Below are 25166 nucleotides of genomic sequence, written 5' to 3'. Positions count from 1 at the left end.
GCTGTAGGAGCACATTTGACTATTAGAATACTGATGGAATCGTGCTTGAACAATGCTTGCTTCCAAAATAAAACTTTTATAGTCAAGTCTGATGTCTGCTTTTGGGGCTGTTGTATTTCTAGTTTCTTTCTTTGATGAGTTGGTGGACAATACTGACCATAACATTTTCTAATGACTGATCTATCCGTCGAGCAATTACAAATTTAACTCGTGTTTGGAGACATACGACACAGACAAAATTCTAAATTACAGTGACACCTGTCAGCATTGATATTTTAATTTTAGGTTCAAAAAGCCAAATTGATTAGGCCATCGGTCATTACTGGCATTCCAAATTATAGGTTTATGTGTCAGTTTATTGTGATAATAGGCTTGCACTGGAAGGTGGATTTTGTTAAGCCTCCATGGATGAAGCTAATGTTATTTTACTGCAGGCTTAATGAGGAATTAGACAGGATCAGCAGTTGGTACTGACACAAATGTCAATTTATCTGTTTTTATGGGATATTTGCAGGCTGGTTTTCTGATGTGATTTTAAAGGACTTGAAACTAGCTACACACCTATGGGATTTTAATAGAATCTCAGGGAATCAGACAAGGGTTGAGAATTGTAGAAGCACATATTACTTATTCGATTTGAATACCAGCTGTCATATTTACAGTCATGCAAGCCAAAGTGAAAATGCTGGGCTATAATTAAATGGAGGATCTTATGTGAGTACATGTACTTGTTTCAAAGGAAATTAAGGAAGTGAGTTTAATTTTTCTTGACAAACCGGAAAAAACAAAAAATTCAAAAGATTACAATTATTTGGCATGCTTAAGAAATGTGATCTGAAATGTGTACAGTTGCAAGAGTCTACTGTACATATATCATAAATTTTAGTAAATCCAAGACATTTTCTAGACTAAGCATCTCGGTCATTGTGGCTGGCATGCTATGGTTTGGGCATTGTGGTCACTGTGGCTGCAATGCCATGGGTTGGGCATAATGGCCCTTGTGGCTGGCATGCTACGACTTGGGCATAGTGGTCATTGTGGCTGGCATGTTATGGCTTTGGCATAGTGGGCATTGTGGCTGCTATGCCATGGCTTGGGCATAATGGTCATTGTGGCTGGCATGTTATGGCTTGGGCATAGTGGTCATTGTGGCTGGCATATAGCTTGGGCATAGTGGTCATTGTGGCTGGGATGATATGGCTTGGAAATAGTGGTCATTCTGGCTACTATGCCATGGTTTCTAGTGGACAGATTAAGTTTTATTGCCCTTCCTTGGAGCAGTATAATTATACAGTAGTCATTATCCAAGAAGTTTTTTAAGCACTATTAATTTTAATATTCACTATTTAAAATCTTATAAGAATATCTAGTTGCTTACTAAAAGATGTACAGTATAATGGTGTTGTTATTTTAATTACCATGGCTATGTAGAAATCTGAAGAAAGATTCTGTTGATAAAATAAAGCAAGCAAGTTTGAGTTGGGTTGTAGCAAGAAGAAAGATTTTGAAGCATTCTAGAACATGATTGCATGGACTGTCCAGTGAACCAATAAAGAATACAAGAAACATGATCTTTTATTTATTCGACCAATGACTTTAAAGTTTAATTTTTAACATGTTCCCACATAGTTAAATACATATTTAAACTTACTGTAGACCAGCTATTGATTAGAAGACCCTATTAGACATATTTAAACTTACTGTAGACCAGCTATTGATTAGAAGACCTATTAGACATATTTAAACTTTTGTAGACCAGCTATTGATTAGAAGACTCTACTAGACATATTTAAACTTAATGTAGACCAGCTATTGATTAGAAGACCCTATTAGACATATTTAAACTTTTGTAAACCAGCTATTGATTAGAAGACTCTATTAGACATATTTAAACTTACTGTAGACCAGCTGTTGATTAGAAGACTATTAGTCATATTTAAAGTTTTGTAGACTAGCTATTGATTAGAAGACCCCATTAGACATATTTAAACTTACTGCTGACCAGCTGTTGATAAGACTTAAGACCCTGCTATGCATATCCATTTGTACTACACCCATAAAACACAAAAAAATCTCAGTGACCTACATTTCATGGTTTTCTGGATTGTTTTGTTTTTAAACCTTTTTCCCTCCTGTATATTTAGTGTTACACTTATAATCATGAAACTTGGTGCATGTATACATTGTGATATGTACAGCACCCTTATTGCAAAAAGAGGTCTTTGTGACATATTTCATGTATCAGTGACTTTAGGTCATGCATTGGGTGCAGTTTTTTTCTTCTTCAAAATCACTTAGACCTAAATTTATTTTCTGTTTGATAATTAATTTTTACAGCTGTTACTGGGGACTACCAAAAGTGATGCAGAGGTCTGCTATAGTTTGTGTAATGAAATTATCAGACCAACAAAATTATGAGCAGCATCCAAATTCTTTGCCATGTTATATTATAAATGTCATTTACCAAAAAGCCAATCATCCAAACGTTAAATGATTTTCCAGCAACTGATTTAAGTCATGGTATAGCCCTGCATCAGTTGTGTTTTATTTGTCTTCAATTTATTTATTTATTTTGTTTGTTTGCTTGCTTGCTTGCTTCTTGTTTGTTTGTTTGTTTGTTTGTTTGTTTGTTTTGTTTGTTTCTTTGTCTGTAGGATACTGAAGAAAAAAATTAACAAGATATGGAGTGAATATACAAGATATCAAGTAGACAATTTCCACCATTTCAGTGAAGACAGACAGGAGACCCAGTATGATGACAACAGGTTCCAGGAGAACATCATGTTTGGTCAGTTAGGGTAAGTTTGAAGACAAGAAAACCTACCATATATACAATATACAACACCCACCTAATTGTGAACAGTGTATACCCATAAAAACATGAACAGTACAGCACCTATAGGATTGGAACATTGTTCTGAACTGAGTAAGTGTATACCTATATAGAATAGTACATATCTATATAGTTTTGAACAGTATATACCCATATAATTGTATGTGTGGATCAGGGTCCTCTATGCATTAAAATGAAAAGCATAAGAATCAGTGTAGACTTAGATCTACCATTGTACACTTCAGTGGCATAAAGGTGTGTGCAGTTTGTAATGACTTGCCAAATGTGATATTTTTAATTTGATATTACAGGGATAGAAACTAATCCTAATCCACTACTCTGTAGTTAGAGATTTTGCCAACGGGTCAGTAAAACCTGGCAGGTTACTATTTCATTGTGACAATGAAAATTACTACTGGTCACATATCATAACAGTTTAGAACTTAAAAAGTGGTTGTGAGTGAGCATTCTCTGTAGTGGTTAAATGATCTGTTTTATTCTGTTAATTGAGTACGTACCAACACCCTGCAATTGAGATGGTACAATAAGATTTCGTGGTGCAAATGGACCAGTTGTAATCCACTAATTCAATCTTCATGTAAATTAGCATGTTTATAGTCAAAATTCAAAATAGTCTTTGTGTACTTGGAACTAGCCAGGTGTACTGCCCCCAAGCACTGATCTCATTTCTTCTGATAACAAATGCATAGGGTCTCGGACTAGTATTGACCAATCAGAAAAGCTTGCATTCACCAACTTCACAAATAATCCAGAATTATACCAAACTTTGTGTTTTAATAAACATTCAGTAAGTTGTGTTGTCACGTTTATAAAGATGAGGAAATGTTTGTACAGCTGCCACAAGAATGACAGAAATTAGATGATGACAGGAAAGAGTGTGATCACAAATATGACAGGAGACAAGACTTAAAAAGGACAAAAATGCTGAATACAAATTGCTTACATACAGCCAGAAAGGCTGTGATGTTGTGCACTTTCTGCACTGAGTATTCAGAAAAATACAAAAGTGTGCAGGGTACTTCATTCATTGGTAAGGATAAAAACTTTGATAAATCATTATTGGAATCACACAGTGCAAGCTCTCTATGCATAATGGCAGAGGGATATCTGAAATTGAAACAAAAGTTGTTCCACATTAGAGAAGCAACTTGTGGCATTTTTGAACAAGAATGTATTGAAGAAGCTGATACACGATGTTCAACTTTTTTGCAAGTCTTGTTGGTTGAATTAAAAACTCAGTTGGCTTCTGTTTGATTTTAACATGCTGTTGGAAATTTAGGCAAGATAAGTAAAGAATATATTATGTTGATTTTGCAAGTTGGCAAATAAAGAACCTAAATTTGAAAGCTGTAAAGTAGAATCTCTCTTGAAAGACAATATCTTCCACCAAAACATTATGATCTTCTAAGCCAGGTGGTCTCTCGTAACAAGTCATGCCACTATATAATCAATAAATCTGTGCATTGAGAATATGGTCTTTCAGGACAGGTGGTCTCATATAGCAGTGATCTTTCAAGACAGGCTTACTGTATTACAGCAAGGTCTATAGAATCATGATCCAAATGTTGGTGAATGTAGCTGGTAGAATGGTTATTTAGGACTCCAGAGGACTTGGCCTGGAAATTATAAAAATCTTGAGCTTGAATTTTGAGCTTGAGTTATTGTTTTATCCAATCACAGATGATGTTACATTTGAAAGATATGTATGTATATAGTAGTGTTTTATGGCATCTTAGCATGCTTGCTCTACTTGTGTGACACAATATAACATTTAAAGTGTTTCTGTTTCTGTGCTGTTAAAACACTCTTAAGTTCTAGATAAGGATTTTATATCTGAATTGGAACTAATTGCATCCTTGAAAATTCAGTAGGGTGTTTTGGGAACACAGTATAAGATAAATTTACTCTTCTGGACTGAGTTTTAATCCTTAAGATGTTTGGATCAAACAGCCTAGTGATCATGGCCAATTCAAGATGCATTTAATTACATAGTCCATTTTGAGTGATCGTTCACTCAGTGATAAAGTACTATTATTTCAGACATGCAGAGACATTCTAAATCTGCACTGATAGCATAGTTTTATGGATTGAAGATGCATGAGTAATGAAACCTTAGCTGCACTTAATGGTTGGATCAGTATATACAGAAAACATTGGAATAAATGCTGAAAATTAACTGTTTTGCAGAACTTTAAAAGGATTAAAAGTTTAAGTTGTTAGTTAATGTGCATAAACCTTGTAAATACATGCATGCTACTTATCACCAAAGGCAAAAGTTAAACATTAATACACATTGATACCAAAGTTCAAAGGAATGAACTTGTAGCACACAATGACAGATGTTATACACTGCATAAGAAATCAAGATATTATGGACCTCCATATGTTTTGCTATTAAAATCTTTTGCTAAATAAAATGTAACCAATCTTAAAAGGAAAAACATTGTCAGTTATATTTTGGAAAAACATTGTCAGTTATATTTTGGAAAAACATTGTCATTTATATTTTGGAAAAACATTATCAGTTATATTTTATTGTGCAGCTGTTGGTTATCATTATGACTTTTTGTCTGGGGCCCAGAGTGGCTGAGTGGTCTAAAGTGCTCACCGTTACGGATCACTGCCATCTCACCTCTGTCTGCGTGGGTTCGAGTCTCAAGCTCAGCTAACGTGGGTATGTGAGAAAGCCTGCCAGTAGCTTCTCGTGGGTTGATGGTTCTTCCCGGGGTTTTCCTGGGTTCTTCCTCCACCAATTATACTGGCCGCCATGTATAGCCTGTCTTGTGCTGAAAAATGGTGTTAAACCATACAACAACAACAACAACAACAACATTTTGTCTATTGCTGCTGTCATAGTTTACACTTGCAAATTTTTGTATGTAGCGGGTTCTACACAGACAATAAAGTAATCTGTCCAAATTGGCATTCTGCTTTAATAACATATTTGTATTTTGAATCAGTAGATTCAGTATTTAGCTACAAGAATGTCCCCTTTAACTCATATCTATGGTCACATTTTTAACTCTGTCTGTGATCTCAATTTTGGCTCTTGTTTGTGGTCACATTTTTAACTTGTCTGTGGTCACATTTTTAACCCTGTCTGTGGTTGCATTTGTAACACTGTCTGTGGTGATCTTTTTAACACTTGTCTGTGGTCTGTTGAACCCATAACATATTGCATATGGCATCACAAGTTGGGTTCAGTATTTGCTGATGACTACATTTCTATGGGAGAATATGAAAAAGTTCTATATGAATGGCATTGCTTGATGTCAGGAGTGCAGTACAATGGAGAAAAAACAAGTTCATTTTTGTTTTTGCTACTCCTCCTAAACTACTTGGTGGATTGCCTTCAAACTTTACACACACATTCATCCAAAGGTCTACTTGGTCCTAAATGAAATGATGCTGATTTGACTCCAATATTGCCACCACAGCAGCCATGTTGAAAATCTTGTTTTCAGTACTCATCCTGAACAGAAAAGAAAGCTGCATCAGGAAGACTTCTCTCAGTGTGTAGTTGGTCTTAAATACAAATTGTGCCCGTCTGGTGTCCAGTATGGCCACCACAGTGTCCATCATGAAAATCTTAGCACTACATCTGGATGGGAAGTTATATCACCGTTGGAGTTTCACTGCAAGATTTCTTATGATGTCTAGTTAGTATTAGATGACAATTATAGCCACTATTGAAGATATTATTGCTGCTCCTTCCAAATGTAAAGTTGTAACAGCAGCAGCGGCTTTTTATCTGAAAAAAGAATAATTATGATATCTAGTTGGTCCTGAATGATCTCAAATATGGCCGCCACAATAAAAATGTTGCAAACTTGTCACGAATCCTTAAGAATGGATGGTCATATCCACATGGGGCTTTTCCCAAAAGCCTTATAATAGTGTCTAATTTTTTGTTTTAAGTGAAAATACACGTAGTGCTGATCTTACTTCCTGTGTGGATGCCACAGTAGCTAATTTGAAAACAACATTATTTCTCAAGAATTTCAGAGATAGTTTCAACACTCAGTGGTTGAAAAAGAAGAAATGGCTAGAGTATTTGGAAACTCTTTCGTATGATAGAGTGTTGGTCCATTTCAGGGATTCTTGTTCATTATATAACCATCATAATTTGGAGTGTTTTGTTATGCTGTTCTTGATCATCCATCTGTTCATTACCAATTTGGTTGCTGCATAATAATTTAAGTTGTCCACCATCTGCAGTTGTTAACCTGTATGGATAACTTTCACTTGGCTAAGGAAAAACCCTTTTGATTTTTGGGCACAAAAGCTCAAAGGTGAAGGTCACACAGACTGAAATATTTAAACTGATTTCTGTACAGTAATGTGAGTTCTCCACCATCTGTATTTACCAATTTTTGTGGATAGTTTCCACTTGGGGTGAGGAATAACTCTATCAATCTTGGGGTCAAATTTCAAAGGTCAAGGTCACAGTGACAGAAAAAAGACAAATTGTGTACAGTAACTTGAGTTCTACTTCATCTGCACTTAACAATCTTTGTGGATAGCTTGCACTGGTGAATAAGGAAGAAACCTATAGATTTTAGAGTGAAAATGTCAAAGGTCAAAGTAACATTGGCTGAAAGAACAAAATTGGTTTTTATGCAAATAACCCAAGTACACCACTGTCTACAGTTATTAAAGTATGTTTATTGCTTGCTCTAGGGGTATGGAGTAACCTTATCAAATTTGGGCTTGAATGGTAAAATGTCAAGTCATTCTGACTGAGAAAAAAAATGGTTTCTTAATAACTCGAGTTTTCCATCATATACAGTTGCTGAACTTTATAGATGACTTGCACATGGCACAGGGACCTAACCGATCTTGGACTTGAATGGTGAAAAGTCAAGGTTACTTTGATTGAAAGAAGAATAATTGTTTCTGCACAATAACCTGAGTTTTCTGCCATCTACATTACCAAACACTGTGGATGGGTTGCACTTGGGTTAAGAAAAAAACCTATTGACTTTGAGGTCAGAAATTAAAAGGCCAAGATCACGTTGGCTAAAAGAAGAAAACCAGTTTCTGCACAAAAACATAACAGGCCTGGACCAGTCTTTGTGGATAGTTAGCAAATTAGGATTCGGAAGAAGCCTATTGATTTGGTTTCAAAAGGTTAAAGGTCAAGGTCATCCTGACAGGAAGTAGAGAAATGTTGTGTGTAAAAGAAATTATCTGAATAGAGAGATATTATATAACAGGCAGGCACATTATTATGTTGGAATGATTATAAAATTAACGTGTTTGAGATGGATCAAAAGAGGCATTTGTAGTTAACAACAGATTCTTTTTGAGTGCCACAAACATCGCCAACAGTAGAATTCTTTATTCTGTAACATTCTGATGTACTATGGGGATTATTTGAAATTGCAGCATCAAAACCAATATTTATAGATAGAACATTTTAATGAATTATTTATCAAATGTTGAAATGTATGCACTGCACAGTTTCATTCCTGTTAAATCTAGGGAAATAGTATATATACAATGTATGCAAATAAGCCACAAATAAAAAATAACCTGAGTGTACACATGACCATGATAGTATGTTGTACAGTAGGATGCAATGCTGTATTGAGGAATACTACTGGAGAAAACATGAGTATATAATAATTATATTTGAGTTTAAATATTTAGTGTGAATATATTTTGAAATTACAATGATGTACTATTATTATTATTACAGTGTGACCCCGCCATAACGTGCCCCGTGTAACACAAATTTGGATATAATGCGGTCATGTGGCATGGCTCCTGAAATTTTGTATATTCATTCATACATGAAAAAATATTTTTGGTTCAAAGTACATGAAATAGTGTATAAAACATTTATTGTTATTTTGGGGAAGAGAATGAGTATGAATTTGAATATAATATGATCGTGGCATGGTTCCTGTAATTTTAAATACGTGTAATGAACCGTACATGTGCTTTGGATTTCTTAACCTAATTTTGCTGTTAATTTTTCCCATTGAATTCAGACACATAGTGATGTGTAACAAAATTATTGAACAGTATAAATATGTATGCATTTTTTGCAATGGAATTACATGTATTATGGATTAATTGCAGCCCTGATGGTATGATATCAGGCGGCAAGTTAATGGTGTTAATACTCTGTTCATGCTATATATTAGACGTTGAATTCAGACACAATGATCCGGGACAAAATTATTGAATATTGTAAATCTTTTTGCAATTTTTCAATAGAATTGCACGCATTATGGATGAACTAACTGCATGCCACGATGGCATGATAGTAAACGGTGTTGATACCCTATTCATCATATACATTAGACATAAATACACACGTATATGTGCCAATGAGTTGTTGTCTGAAGAAAGTAAAATACTATAAAACCCTGCATTAATGCAACCCCGCTATTAACGCGATCCAATGTTTTGGACCCCAATTATCGTGTTATAGCAGGGTTCCACTGTATTATTATTATTATTATTATTATTATTATTATTATTGATAAATATTATTATTATTATTCCAGAACTTTCACGTGTAACATGAGGGCATTTGGCCTTGGAAAAGATCTCTGTCTGGAATTTCTACGCAAGCAGTCCACCATTGCCAGTCTGAAAGAAGGTAGGCACCAAATTATCTGCAAATATAACAGGCTTTTTTTTTTGGCCTTGCATAAAAAAATATGGAAGAAACAGGCTTTCTGATTGGCTTAGTTTCAAAATGTGTTGCAGTAGGATCCACAATAAATTTTTCAAAACCTTGATTGCATCTGTATGTTATCACACCTCATGTGCTACTGTGTTATCACTTAGAATGGCATATGACACTCCTCCAGTTAGTAATGCAGGGCCAGAATTGAGAAGAACATAATGTCCATCTGACTCCTTATACTCAGCCAGCATTTGGAATACCCTCCTCATTTTCCTTGGACATTACACACATTACGCATTTTCTATATCACTCAGCAAAATTCACCTTGATTTTGGTCTTGAAATATCTGTTTGGCTTATCAGATACTTTTTTGTATCAAATGATTATCTCCTCATTCATTGCCTTATTTGAGTATCTGTGTTCCGTTTGTTAATTTTGAAGGGATTTTGCTTTTTTGTGACCTTTTTATTTTCAAGTTTATGTCAGTGGGTGTTGGCAAGGGAAGACCCTGTGGGACATGTACTTACTTGCTTATCATGTGCTGGATGGATGTTCATTTCATTGTCTGTTAAATGACCATATGTGGAACTTCATGCAATGTTGCCTTACATACTGTGGGAGGAAGAAAGGCCCCTCTTACTACTTGTCATCACCGATAACCACTACCTTTCCCAGGATGGGTCTAAATCTCTTTGTGGTGGGAAGTACAACTGCTTCTGTGGGCCAGAACTGACTGTGACCTCCATGGTTTGGAGATTGCCAATGAGGCCAAGGATTCCTGATGCTTATTGATTGCCAATGAGGCCAAGGATTCCTGATGCTTATTGATTGCCAATGAGGCCAAGGATTCCTGATGCATATTGATTGCCAATGAGGCCAAGGATTCCTGATGCTTATTGTGAGTGATCAGTATGAGAACCAACCACATCTCCACCTTAGGGACGAGCACCGATTTCTGAATGTCATTATCCTGGTGGCAAAAATAAGTGAATCACACCTGCCTGAGAGGGAAGAGCAGTGATCTCGATCAGATAAATTTATATGAGCCAACCAGAAGCTCTTTTCGCTGGACCAGGTGCCTGGAACTGGGTTTCGATTATCACTTTAGGGGACAGGGATAGGGTTGATTACCCCTCCACCACCACCATTTCTATACTACCATTTAATTCCTATGGGGATGGGGGGTGGGTTGTACTTACATAATATAGTCAGGGTAATTAATGGATATTCCCCATTTTGATAGGTGAGTCACCCCTGCTCCCCATCCCCCACCATCCATGGTGACATGGATGTACCTTTTTTGGTTTCAAGTAGGGCAGATGTGTGACAGGCCATGGACCTAATCAGTTACCTAAAGCCTGGTCCAACAAAAAGGAGGGGAGCCACCACTCACTTCCTAAATGATCTAGAAGGGGTCAGCAATATCATTTGCCTAGGAGGACAGCTAGTGAGGTCAGCCCCACCTACCCACAAGAGCAGCTTCGGTACAGTGGCAAGTTATTTTGACGACTTCCTCACATGAGATACTGGAAAGGACATTCCTGTCTTGACCACTCTTTTCTCTGCACTGGTGCATCAGATTCTGGATGGTCAACTAGAGCCAGATTGTGTAGTTCTTCAAGAATTTGGTCCCAGAAAGAAGTGACCCTTTATATAAACACCTTAGAAATGTTGGCAGTGTTTTTAGCTTATGAGCATAAGACATTTTTGTATTATGGTTGCTTAGACAAAACATCAGTAGTATTGTACCATGGGCATTATGGCTACACATGGCTGCAGTAGCTACACAGGCTACTTCTCTTTGCGTGGAAGTCTGGATCTCCTCTGATGAAGCAGCCTCAGAGGAGATCACAATCCAAGTTTGCCATGTTCTGGGCAAGAGGAATATCCTGGCAGACAGTCTCTTTGGCTTGGGTAATATGGTCCTCACAAAATTATCTCTACACCAGTTGGTAATAAAAGCACTTTTCCAGCTGTGGGGCAGTCTTGTTTGCTACAACAACAACAACAAACTTCCCTTTTATGTTGCTTCAGTACCATATTAGAGGGCAGCAGATGCTTTCGGTCGAAAGTGGGATCATCTGTATATGTATTCTTTCTCACCTCTCAAAATAATTCCATAGGTACTCCATCAAATCAGGATCTCCATTGCTCAGCTCATCCTGGTAGTGTCTTGTGGCTCCAGCAGTCATGGTTTAGTGACCTACCCCACAACCTGTTGGTAGATGAGCCTGAGAGATCAATTTACCACAGATCTGCAGTTGCAGCACATTAGGAGTCTCCTCCACAACAATCCAGAGATTTTCCACCTTCACATTTGTCTCATCTTATGTGATAAGTTTTCCAGGATCAGTTTTCAAGCAAGGTTGTCAACTGTATCATCCAAGTTAGGGAGCAATCAGCTTCCAGGGTTTTGTGATGCAGAAATGGAGAATTTTCTGTGACTGTTGCAGTAGGAAATGCATTGATCCTAACTGTCCCACTTTTAGTGCAGTTGCAGATTTTCTTCTGTTCCTTTTCATGGAAAGGAAATGCTTGGTATTCACTATTAGAAGCTGTAAGGCAGCCCTTTCTGAAACTTTCTAGGTCTCTAGGGGTTCTACTACTGGGTCAGACCCTTTTGTGTCTGATCTCACCAGGCATTTTGAGCTTCAGAGGCTGGGATCATGCTCACCAATCCCTTGATGGAATCCTTGTGTTCTTTGGGCATTGTCCAAACCCTGTTATAAACCCATGAGTTAGCTTCCATTGATAATCTTACCCTTAAGATTGTTTCCTGCTTTGCTTAGCATCACTTTGGAAAAGGAGCGAGCTTTATGTCTTGTCAGTGGAAATAGATTTTTGACTCTTCAAAGGTAATTACAACGTGGTTTCTTTTCTTTGCTAGCCTGTATGTGGCTTTAGCTCCACTTCCTATTTATATATCCAGTCTCAGTTGTATCTGTACTGTGAATGATCAGGTTAGGCTGCTGGGCCCAATCTGTTTTATCTGTGCTGGGAATGATCAAGATAGGCTCCTTAGCTCAGTTAAAGCATTATGGTTTCTTTGGTATGACTTGGCTGGGGTTTAAACCCATGACCTCTAGTATCTGAGGCAGACAGTCTAACCACATAGGCAACCACTGTTTTGGACAATTTACAAGAACCACCTTATGGTGGTATTACAGTACTTTTCCTTTGCTTTACTTTTGATCCTTGGTACATCACAGCAAATGCATATTTCTGTTGGGTGATGTAGTGACAGCATAACACATGGCCCAACTGTCGACCAGTCTGCAGTAGTGAACACTTCTACTCTAAAGGAAAGTACTGAGTTATCTATACCAGTAACTGGCAAAGTCTGTGATGCATTAGTAGCAGGTAATGTATTACTGCTATTAAAATGTTATTTTCTTTGTGTGTGTGAGTGTGTGTGTGTGTGTGTGTGGATAAAATAAATTTTAATTATGTTGTTGTATGCTTAATGCCATTTTTAAGCACATGATAGGCTATAAATTGTGGCCAGTAAAACTGCTGGAGGAAGAACCCTGGAAAACCCTGGGAAGAACCGATGACCTACAAGAATCTACTGGCAAGCTTTCTCTGATACCCAGATAGGCTGAGCTTGAGACTTGGACCCACACAAACAGGTGAGATGGCAGTGGTCCATAAAGGCGATTGCTTCAGATCACTTGGTGACCCAGGGCACCATTTTTTAATTATATAACACTTACCTGCTACTTTTGCAAGGATTCTCTTCTCCTCCTACTCCACTCTGATGTCCTGTACTCTAGGTTAGGTCAAAATTCAAAGAAGAAAGATTTCCAGATGTTGGCTGTGATTAAGGAGGCAGACTGGGATCTTTCTAGCTCTCCTGTACTAGCTGGAGGAACAAATAATTAGTTTGGACAGGGGACTGGAGGCACTGGAAAGGAGAGCAGGTAAGTATTACATAATTAAAATTAGTTTACCCCCACCCACAAATATGCATTTTCTTTGCCATGTAATTAATTCAGTATTAAAACCATTCAATTTTCGCTTGATAAGGCATGGATTTCAAAATTTCTTGCCCAGTCCCAAAATGTTAAGCTCAGTGTATTTGGTTACACATATATCATCTTACTGAGGGCTTTAGACAGTATCCTTGTTAATAGTGGTTAAGACAGTATTCTTGTTAATAGTGGTTAAGACAGTATGCTTCTTAATGGTGCTCAGACAGTATCCTTATTAATGGTGACAAGACAGTATCCTTGTTAATAGTGGTTAAGACAGTATTCTTGTTAATAGTGGTTAAGACAGTATGCCTCTTAATGGTGCTCAGACAGTATCCTTGTTAATGGTGATAAGGCAGTATCCTTGTCAATGATGATTAAGACAGTATCCTTGTTAATGATGATTAAGACAGTGTCCTTCTTAATGATGATTAAGACAGCATCCTTGTTAATGGTGATAAGACAGTATCTTTGTTAATGGTGACAAGACGGTATCCTTGTTAATGATGATTAAGACAGTATACTTGATAATGGTGTTTAAGACAGTATTCTTGTTAATAGTGGTTAAGACAGTATGCTTCTTAATGGTGCTCAGACAGTATCCTTGTTAACGATGATAAGACAGTATCCTTGTCAATGATGATTAAGACAGTATCCTTCTTAATGATGATTAAGACAGTGTCCTTGTTAATGATGATTAAGACAGCATCCTTGTTAATGGTGATATGACAGTATCCTTGTTGATGATGATTAAGACAGTATCCTTGTTAATGATGATTAAGACAGTGTTAAGACAGTGTCCTTGTTGATGGTGATTAAGACAGTGTCCTTCTTAATGATGATTAAGACAGTATCCTTGTTGATGATGATTAAGACAGAATCCTTGTTAATGATGATTAAGACAGTGTCCTTGTTACTGGTGATAAGACAGTATCCTTGTTAATGGTGATAAGACAGTGTCATTGTTAATGATGATTAAGAGAGTATCCTTGTTGATGATTAAGACAGTATCCTTGTTAATGGTGCTTAAGATGGTATTTTTTATTAATGGTGATTAAGACAGTTTGACTATAAATATAGCCCTCAAGATGACTATGACTGCATAAATATAGCCCTCAAGATGACTATGACTGCATAAATATAGCCCTCAGGATGACTAAATGGCTGCATAAATATAGCCCTCAGGATGACTATGTGACTGTATAAATATATCCCTCAAGATGACTATGACTGCATAAATATAGCCCTCAGGATGACTATGACTGTTAAAACCATGATATTAAATATGTCAATGATGTAAAGAGGTTAACTTGATAACAAGGTGTTTATAAAGCCTATACCACAGAACTGATCATGACTTGGTATGGGTTTTAATAATGGTAACATAGGAAAATCAGCAAACAAGACAAACCTTTTGCAATCTCAGTTGAGTTTGGAAAACCATAATCATTTATTAAAGACAAGGACTAAGACTTCATTCAGCACATACTCCTGGCATTGCCGATTGACTCCAAAGACAAATGACAAATTTGACTGCTACAAGTAGCCCTCTCAAGAGTTCTCATTGGGGGCATTATCAGGGTTTCACAGTTTTTCACAAAGGATATATTAACAGTACAGAACTTTGATTGTGTTCATCTGTGACAGGTCCTTTTAAAGAAGAAATGGTTGATCATAGTTACAAGACTTTGGCACTACAGTGGCAGTTAGTGACTTGTACTTTAGTCAGAATTTGAAGATGCTTTGACAGCAATCAGAATGTTTTGATGAAATTTGGGAACAAATTAGAATTGAAGATGCTTTGATAGAAAGCATCCTGCTAACCACGATTAACTTACCTGACTATATAGTTTTTAGCCAGTAGATTGACAGCTGAATGATCTCAGGTCTTCTTGGCCTGTTGTCTTCATATTTTGTCCATCCTTAGTCTTCACTCTAAATGTAATTGATTTGAGTGATTTTTACTCAAACCCTATGGTGTTGTTACAGTAATAATTTAGTTACAGCTACATTCTTAATGTTGATAATTTCAGAGCAAGTGCAGATGCTAAGGGACAATGTAGAAAAGTCAAGGGATCACTAGTAACAGAAAAATAGCAGGAGTATTGGTTGCAGACAGTGACTAAAAATGCATGACTAGCAGTAGACTACAAAACTGAAGGGTAATTACTGGTAGATGACACCAATGGAAGGATGAGAAGCAGACAACATTTCCAGTGAATAAACAGCCAGCAAGTTTTTAGACTGGTGCTGTGTTTGCTGCTGACGACACTGAATGTTTGTGATATAATACAGTTCTTAAATATAAGGTGCAAAATGTTGATTCAAAATATAGATTATTCTCTAGGATTTTATGAATCATGTTGAATGAATCATAATATCAGTAGTTAGTCATACAGTCTGTAGTAGATAGAGTCAGAAACAACAAAAGTGGTGGGGAAAAAGTTTCATTCTGAAATTTTCACTGGAAATGTTTGTTGCATTTGTATGTTTGTTAGCAAGCTTCTATGGTATTACATGTAGTTGCCATGGTGACAAGAACTGTCGCATCCCATGTCCATCAACATGCACTTCAATAGATGTTGCCACTGGCATGGAAATAATCCTGTATTGAAATTTATGGATTTTTAAATGCAATAATTTACAGTTAATTTGAGAGATGCAGTTGAAAATTTAGGTCCTGAAAACCTTTTGTGCTGATTAGAGTTTTGTTAGACTGTTTTCTTGAATTGTATGGATAGCAAAATGCTACATAGTATTATATTGTAGAGAGAGGCTGGTTACCTATAAAAAAACATTGCTGTCTTGTACAGAGACTGGTTACATATAAATGTGTCACTTATTATGAATTTATATATTTGTGAGGATATCCATTTTTGTGGTTTTTCAGACATGAGTTTATAGGTACTTAAATTCATGGATTGGGTAAGGAGTCCTTCATCGATGACTCATTGTTTGTTAGGTTTGCTATTTTTGAGGGTATCCATTTTTGTGGTTTTGAAATTATTGATTTTGTGGTTTATAGCAGCTTCAGAATCCATGGAAATTCGGTTTAGTTTCCCACAAATAAATGTGAATTCTTAACATTATAACCACATTTTGACACATTATGCTGTCAAAAGACAAAATTATCACAGATTCAGTGTTTTATCCAGTAGTATTCTTGTCACCTTTTGACATACACTGTCAAAAGACAAAATGATCACATGCGATGTTTCAGCCAGGACATGCCATTGTCGGATTTGCACAAAATAGATTCCAAACCCTGCAGAAAAGAGAATCAATGTGCCAGAAGTGTGCATATAAAACAAATAATGGTCAGAGGCATCAAAGAGAAGAATCTTTAAGAAGGCAATTTATTTCATTTTTCATGCAAAAAAAACTGGTAAAATAAACTATAAAAATGATATATCTTTTTTAAATCTTTAAGTGGGCTAGATGGTCTCTTGTTTCTCAAACCTTTGTGAAACTCGATATGTGCAGATGCAAACATGTATGTTGTTGGATGATAGTAAAGAATTAACACTTTCATTCTCTGTATATAATACACCAGTGAAATCTCAAATAACGAAAGTCTTTGAACCTGATGGAAGTATAATATTTTTTCATGTATGATATAAAACCAAGTTCTTTATCTTGCTTATTGTAAAATCTGAATGATTATTCAATTACATGTTATTTTTCAAGTCAGTGTAGATCATGTGAACTTATTTCATTTATGTGCTTATCAGTAGTAAAAATGGATCCCAATACAATTATTTGATGTAAAGATTTTGTATGTTATTAATCAAATTTAACTAGGTTTTATGTAATAAAAGACAAGAAGGATGGCATAATAATAAAAAGCAGACAAATATTTGCACTTATTATATATCCATCTTGTGGCTTCCTATGCAAATCCATTGTGTGTTGTGATTGAATAAATTGTCTACCTGTTTGACATCGTCAGGTACTGCACACTGGCAGGCACTTGCTGGGTGCTGTCTAAGGCTGAAACATTTACAAGTGTAAATAGCTTATTCACATGGCTGTCAGTGATGCAGAAATCGCATATTCAGATTAAATACTGTGCAGCTCTCTGCCCAAGAGAGCTATAAAGTATGGATGACTTCACATCGAATGTAGCATCACTAGGAAAAATCCCAAATTAAAGAGAACTATTTGCACTACACATTAAACACTATTTTACTGTTACAGTAAAACCTGTTATGAGTGACCTCTGCTAGGAGTTACCACCTGTCGTTTCCGACCACAATCGTAATGCATGGATTAATTTTATTATATAAACCCTCTGTCATGAGTGACTACATGCTGAATGTGAACAGCAACCATGATGTCTTGGCAAAAAAAAAATACATTTTGCCACTGCTATGAACAACCGCATTGCAAAAATGGGGATGCTGTAATGCTGACAAATGATTTCTTTTATTTACCTGAGGAAAGAAAAGTTCATTTTTTATTAATACAAGGTTATTCAAATCCAGACAGGCACCGATGAAGGTTTATGTTCTTCTGAACCTAGGAATTCCCAATCTACTTAATTTTAGTAAACTATCAGATAAAGTATTTCATCTTTTGTGAGAGAGAGTGGTCATTAAAAATTACACCTTTTGAATGAAGTTTTCACTTAAGTGTGAAATCTGTAATTTACCTCTTGAATCTTGTGTCTGAGATCTTGATTTGAATCCGATTGAGTTTGTAAGTCACTGCAGAGTTTCATAGTCATTGTAGATTTGATAAAAGAATCCCATGCACGTGTCTAGGCAGTATGTTCAGACACATTATCCATTTGTCATCAAGCACATGTCTGGGCAGTATGTCCAGACACATTATCCATTTGTCATCAAACACATGTCTGGACAGTATGTCCAGACACATTATTCATTTGTCATCAAGCACATGTCTGGGCAGTATGTCCAGACACATTATCCATTTGTCATCAAGCACATGTCTGGGCCCTATGTCCAGACACATTATCCATTTGTCATCAAGCACATGTCTGGGCCCTATGTCCAGACACATTATCCATTTGTCATCAAGCACATGTCTGGGCCCTATGTCCAGACACATTATCCATTTGTCATCAAGCACATGTCTGGGCCCTATGTCCAGACACATTATCCATTTGTCATCAAGCACATTTCTGGGCAGTATGTCCAGACACATTATCCATTTGTCATCAAGCACATGTCTGGGCAGTATGTCCAGACACATCAGTTTTTCATCAAATACATATATACAGTAATATGAAATAATATCATGACAGTCCTAATGATGTTTTACTAAATTGTTGGATATATTTAACAAACACAAATATGTTTTAATACACTGTCTGATAGATTTAACAAACACAGACGTTTTACATAAATTGTCTGATAGACTTAACAAACACAGACATGTTTTACTAAATTGTCTGATAGATTTAATATACAGACATGTTTTAGTAAATTGTCTGATAGATTTAACAAACACAGACATGTTTTAGTAAATTGTCTGATATATTTAACAAACACAGACATGTTTTAGTAATTGTCTGATAGATTTAACAAAAACAGACATGTTTTACTAAATTGTCTGATAGATTTAACAAACAGACATGTTTTAGTAAATTGTCTGATATATTTAACAAACACAGACATGTTTTAGTAATTGTCTGATATATTAACACAGACATGTTTTAGTAAATTGTCTGATAGATTTAACAAACACAGACATGTTTTACTAAATTGTCTTATATATTTAACAAACGGAAACATGTTTTAGTAAATTGTCATATATTTAACATGGACATGTTTTATGATGTGAATCCTAAGAGTCAAAATATATACAGAAAATGAAACTGTCAGACAGTAAGCAAAGTTTATCATGCACATTGTCAGTGACTTACATATCAGTTGCTGTTAGCAGTAAGTCTAACATGCAGATTGGGGGTATGGTCAAGTTTTTAACTGCTTCAAATAAATGCCATCATTTCCATTCTTGTATACCATGTACATGTTATGGTAAATGTTGCAGCCTTAGTTCTGTCATGCACAAATATGACCCAATGTTTGTTTTCAGTTCTATCATAACCCAACAACGTATAGTCATGTTAAGTCATTCTGTGCATTCATGCGTGAATCTGTGGCAATAGAATTTAGAACAAGATAACTTTTTAAACAGATTCTTAGAAACTTCATACTTTAAAAAAAAATAATTTGAAAACCATTTATTGTTTTCTTATTGAGGATACATAATAAATTCAGTTGTTTGATCTGTTGCTTATTGTGATCTCACCCATGTAACAGGGCTTGCTTCCTTGTACTAGCCACAATATACAGCAGTACAAACACTTGAATCCATAATTATCTCTTAATTAGGAATATAACAGTTATTAGATAAAGAAATTTGGTGCTTTAGATTTAGTTTTTCTTTTACACTCATTTGTGTCTTTGTTTGCAACAAAAAAATAGGATCTGTATGTGCCTATTTTCCGTATACTTATTTTGATGGGTGCATTGGATTATGGAGATTATACAGTAGTGTCCAAAGTTCTCTATACACCTTAATCACTGGAAATTCTGGAATAGTGTCCAGATCTATATGTGACACTCTGAGACTGGAAATAGTGTCCAGATCTCTCTTGTAATACTTTGAGACTGGAAATCCTAGGTGTGTCCAAAGCTATCTGTAGCCGTTTTGATGCCTGAAGTTATAGGTAGTGTTCAGTGATTTTACTTTAGCTCATCACCATTGGAAGTTATGGGTAGTGTCCAGCCCTTTGACACTGGAAGTTTTGGGTAATGTCCAGATTTAACTTTAGCCCTTGGACAATGGTAGTTTTGGATAGTGTTCAGACCTCTCTAAGGCCCATTTAAACTGTCAGTTCTGGGTAGTGTCAAGAGCTCTGTGTGGCCTTTCATACTGTCAGTCCTGGGTGGTGTCAAGTGCTCTGTGTGGCCCTTCATGCTGTCAGTCCTGGTGGTGTCAAGAGCTCTGTGTAGCCTTTCATGCTGTCAGTCCTGGGAAGTGTCAAGAGCTCTGTGTGGCCTTTCATGTTGTCAGTCCTGGGTGGTGTCAAGAGCTCTGTGTGTCCTTTCATGCTGTCAGTCCTGGGAAGTGTCAAGAACTCTGTGTACCCTTTCATGCTGTCAGTCCTGGGTGGTGTCAAGAGGTCTGTGTACCCTTTCATGCTCCCAGACCTGGGTAGTATCAAGAGCTCTGTGTAGCCCTTTCACACTGGAATTCCTGGATAGTGCCCAGATCTCTCTGTAGCAGTTTGACACCGGAAGTCATGGACTCTCAGTCTTCAGAATCCAGTTGTGGATGTCAGATCATATTCCAAACTAATGACACATCTATGTGAGAGTAAATCTTATTGAATGAAATATTCTTCTAGGTTTATTTTAGTGTTTGTACTGTACTTTCTAAATATAAAATTCTTTATTTCTCTTTGGGTAACATTTCTTGCCAGCTAAGGATTTTTGTCTTAACCTGTTGGGAAAATGTGCTTAAACATTTTGTGACAGTTTGCCATTAATGTCTAGTTATTGAAGGTCCACATGCTGCAATATACTTAGAACATTGGGAGTCCAGGACATTTGAAAGTGCTGGAATTCCTTACAGAGAGCTGTGAGTTATTGGAAGTCAAGAACCTGCCGTTGATGGTCCAGATGTGCTGGAAATGCTTACATTTACAGACAGCTCTGAGTGATTGGGAGTCCAGGACTAGCATTTGAATGTCAGGATGTGCTAGAAGTGATTACAGACAGATGTGAATGATTGGGAGTCCAGGACTAGAATTTGAATATCCAAGATGTGCTAGAAGTGTTTACACAGAGCTCAGAGTGATTGGAAGTCCAGGACTAGCATTTGAATATCCAAAGTGTGTTAGATCTGCTTACAGAGACATATGAATGATTGGGAGTCCAGGACTAGAATCTGAATATCCACGATGTTTTTGAAGTGTCTACACAGAACTCAGAGTGATTGGGAGTCCAGGACTAGTATTTGAATATCCAAGGTGTGCCTAAAGTGTTTACACAGAACTCAGAGTGATTGGGAGTCCAGGACTAGTATTTGAATATCCAAGATGTATTGGAAGTGTTTACACAGAGCTCAGAGTGACTGGGAGTCCAGTTTTGAATATCCAAGATGTGCTAGAAGTGTTTACACAGAGCTCAGAGTGATTGGGAGGACTAGTATTTCAATATCCAAGGTGTGCCTGAAGTGTTTACACAGAGCTCAGAGTGATTGGGAGTCCAGGACTAGCATTTGAATGTCCAGGATGTGCTTGAGGTGTTTACACAGAGAGCAGTAAGTTATGGGGAATCCAGGACTAGCATATGAAAGTCCATCCAGGATGTTCTTGCAGTGCTTACATAGAGCTGTGAGTGATGAGGAGTCCAGGACCAGCATATGAAAGTCCAGGATGTTCACCATTAAAACACATCTTTACCACTTGACCACTCAAATGCATCTTTACCACTTCACCACAAAATAAATAACATCTTTACCAGATTTATAAGGTGCTAAAAATTATTTTACTTTACCAGTATGTAGAACCATGAATGCAATAATGGTGCTCAAAATTCTGAAGTTTGTAGAATATTTTAAAAGTTAAAAAAAGTTAACCTTAATTCTTTCCTTATCTCTCTTTAGGGAGAGAATTTGAACAAGAGTTTTATATGTGGATACAGGTAGAGAGAACAATATTGGAACACCTGTATGATAGACTGGCACATTGAATATAGAGTAAAAACATAATGTGAAGAAAAGAAAAAAATATACCAGTCTGTTTGATTCAGGAGGCAATCAGTATAATGAAGAGAATAAAAAGTTGCATGTAATTTGGGAGTAATATTTATTCTTGAGAAATTGTGATTCAATTTGAAAACTGGCTACAACAAAATCAACCAAGCAGCATTAAAATTTATTCCAGTGCCCATAAAAAGCTTACTTGTTTATGAGGACATTTTTGAGCAAGTGGTATCTTTCATAATATTGAAATATTTTTGATGCAGTTAATCCAAAACAAGCACTGCACAGCTTTTCTGATAAGATACAACTTAAGCATTTTCAAAATTTGTGTATTAGAATCCAAAAACTTATTAAAATGCTGTGTCTCTAACACTTTAAGTTAGAAATGTAGATCCACAAGCACTTAATCTTTGAAGTAAATTTTAAGGGGCTTTGCCATTTTTTATATACTAATAATCAGTAATTGAAGGTAGTGCAAAAAGGTACTGTGAAGAGAGCTTCAGTTTAATACCTGTGGAGATTACAGTTAGACTGATTTGTCTATCGGTATTTGATACTGAGCTAAAACAACATAGGTTTTTAAGGACTAATGCCAACATATAATTCTGAAATAACTTGTAGTTTTCTTCAAATAACCTGCATTAAAGGTGCATCCTTGGAAATATCTTTTGTGTAATTTGGATTTTTAACGTAACTTTTATAAAAAAATCAGTCATATCACTATGACGTCTGCAGTGTGGCAGTTTATAGTGATGCCTAGCACTGGGGCTCGGTAATATGTAATCCGATATAAATATGATTATGTAGAAGTAGCATAGTATCCACTCTATTTGGACTGCCTAGATTCAGAATAATTGATGCTAAGATTCATTAACAACCTGCTGACATGGTTCTCGGCTTTTATAAGACGTGTCATTTGGTTTTCTGCGACAAATTCTCAAGGCAGAAGTCTGTTCTGATATTTGTGATTAAACCTTTGACATTCTTTTTGCTTTAGTTTTCTGTTATAATTATATTTGTATGTTTAGGCATTTTTATATTTCTGGTCACATTGTATACAAAAGTTTGGAGATTGCTTTTACATTGCAAATAGATTTCTATACTCTCTGAACTTGTAATGGGTGAGACTGCTAGCTGCCACAAGAGAGTTTATCAAAAGAAAATACTGGTGGTATTTTGTGATAGTCAAAACCTTGTTAGATACACTGTTGTTATAGATATATTGTTATTTTGTGATAGTCAAAATTTTTTTATATATATACTGTTATTTATGTGCATACTGTAGCAGTTGTCAGATTTATACACTTCAACATTTGTGTTCATCTTAATATATTTTTTTAGAATTATTTTTATAATATTGTTTTTTTTGTTCAGCTCAATGCATTCCATATTTTTTTTCTTCTCCTTTTATATAATTTGATGTTGATATTATTATTTGATACTCGTTAATTAAATTTTTTTATGATTCCGTGATATCTCACCCTGCAAATAAAACATGGTCTGTGCATATGCCAGACATATGCAGACATTTTTGGGCTAGATACCTGAAATTAAATTGGTTTTTTTTGTGGCAATTTCAGTGCATTAAAAATGTTCTTAATACATTGTACAGTTATATTTTGATGATAGGTTGTTCTAAATGGAACTTCCGCTGCATTATTGACTATGTTATGTCAGAGAAATGGGACCAAAATTCTTTTCCCCAAGGACACGCTGCAAAAGTTTACCCTGGCTACTCTGTTTTTCATGAATATTTTGTTTCGAAGATATCAGCACATGTGCTTGTTTCATATTTAATTTGAATCTGTACACAATTCTCCAAAAAAATATGTTGCACACACACACATCAAGTATAATACTTGAAATTCTCTCAAGAGCCAAGCATGAAGCTTCATCTAGTAAATACAAATATTTGTAAGTTTTTGTATCTAGTGATATTATTTTTGGTGTTTGGTGACACATTGGAAAACGATATGCAATACAGTTTATGTTTTTGTGTTGACAGATGTATGTAATAATATGGAATTATTTTGTTTGTTGCCTTTACTGAAATTTCTGAACAGATAACAGTGAGTTAGGGTTATTAACAGATGGAGTATCCCACTTAATGTCGTCAAGGATACAAAGGAGCCACAGTTGCCATGGTGTATGTATTAATAAAGACACTTATGGTTATTATTCAATTTCAACATCCTTAAAAAAATGTTAATTTCAGTTTAAATTACAAGTGTCAGGGATGGTCCTGGCTTTTAAAAAGCTGTTGCCAAAAAAATCGCCAACCTCAATATTTTGTCGCCAATTTTCAAAAAGTGTCGCCAGAACAAGTAGTGTACTTTTTTTGAAGTGTTAATTTAGTCTATTAATGTAACAGGCAATGAAAATTACAAAAGATTGGTTAGTTAATACTCTAATTACAATAAGCATTAACAAAATGTTACAAAGTGTTATATGAAGATCCGTCGCGATTTTAGGGCTGCCAACTTGTTGAATGCAGTTTCAAAGTCTAATTTTTCACATCTGTACATGCTGATTCTCATTAAATTCTTGAGACATGAAATGCAGAGTTTATTTCTGATGTCAGTTTTTATGAGGTTCATCTTACTGAATCCACGTTCACAGTCTACAGTGCTGACAGGTGACACCAGTAGTCTCTCGGCAGCCCCCACCCCCCTCTCCCCCTTATGGCTAGCTTCACAAAGCTTGAAGTGAATTGATTTCTAAATCCCAAGAATGATCACTGAATGCTGTATAAATTTTCTCGACAAGCAAACTAGGATCTCCATTCCCACGAATGAAACTTACATGAGTCAACACCTGGCAATATTGGACCGTATATATAAGCATAAATTCACACCCAATTTAGGGATTCTTATTATTATTAATTATGCAAAACTGTTTTTTTTTTTGCTATTTCTTGTTGCGGAGTTTAAGTCTCTGCAGCCATAACACGGATTGATGG

At 36.0% G+C, this 25166-nt stretch overlaps 2 protein-coding genes across 2 annotated transcripts in view; both read left to right on the top strand.

Annotated features, from left to right (window-relative positions):
* LOC149782694 (uncharacterized) overlaps positions 1-17326 on the top strand; it is a 114853-nt gene extending 97527 nt beyond the window's left edge. Inside the window, exons 7-9 of the mRNA XM_089934185.1 lie at positions 2730-2798; positions 9373-9467; positions 15502-17326. Coding sequence (XP_089790311.1) covers positions 2730-2798; positions 9373-9467; positions 15502-15551 — 214 coding nt within the window. The 3' untranslated portion in view covers positions 15552-17326. The remainder of the gene's footprint in view (positions 1-2729; positions 2799-9372; positions 9468-15501) is intronic.
* Positions 17327-17396: 70 nt separating this feature from the next.
* Positions 17397-25054, top strand: LOC149782693 (uncharacterized). Its single transcript, XM_089934186.1, has 2 exons — positions 17397-21470; positions 21540-25054. Exon 1 carries the CDS (start codon positions 18218-18220, stop codon positions 18716-18718), a length of 501 nt encoding a protein of 166 aa, XP_089790312.1. The 5' UTR covers positions 17397-18217; the 3' UTR covers positions 18719-21470; positions 21540-25054.
* The last annotated feature ends 112 nt before the right edge of the window (positions 25055-25166 follow it).

This window comes from Sinohyriopsis cumingii, chromosome 15 (genome assembly GCF_028554795.1).
Source record: "Sinohyriopsis cumingii isolate HCF-2022 chromosome 15, ASM2855479v2, whole genome shotgun sequence".
In the NCBI taxonomy this organism is placed as follows: domain Eukaryota; kingdom Metazoa; phylum Mollusca; class Bivalvia; order Unionida; family Unionidae; genus Sinohyriopsis; species Sinohyriopsis cumingii.
The sequence above is the reverse complement of the archived record's forward strand: the minus strand, read 5'-3'. Positions and strand labels throughout refer to the sequence as shown.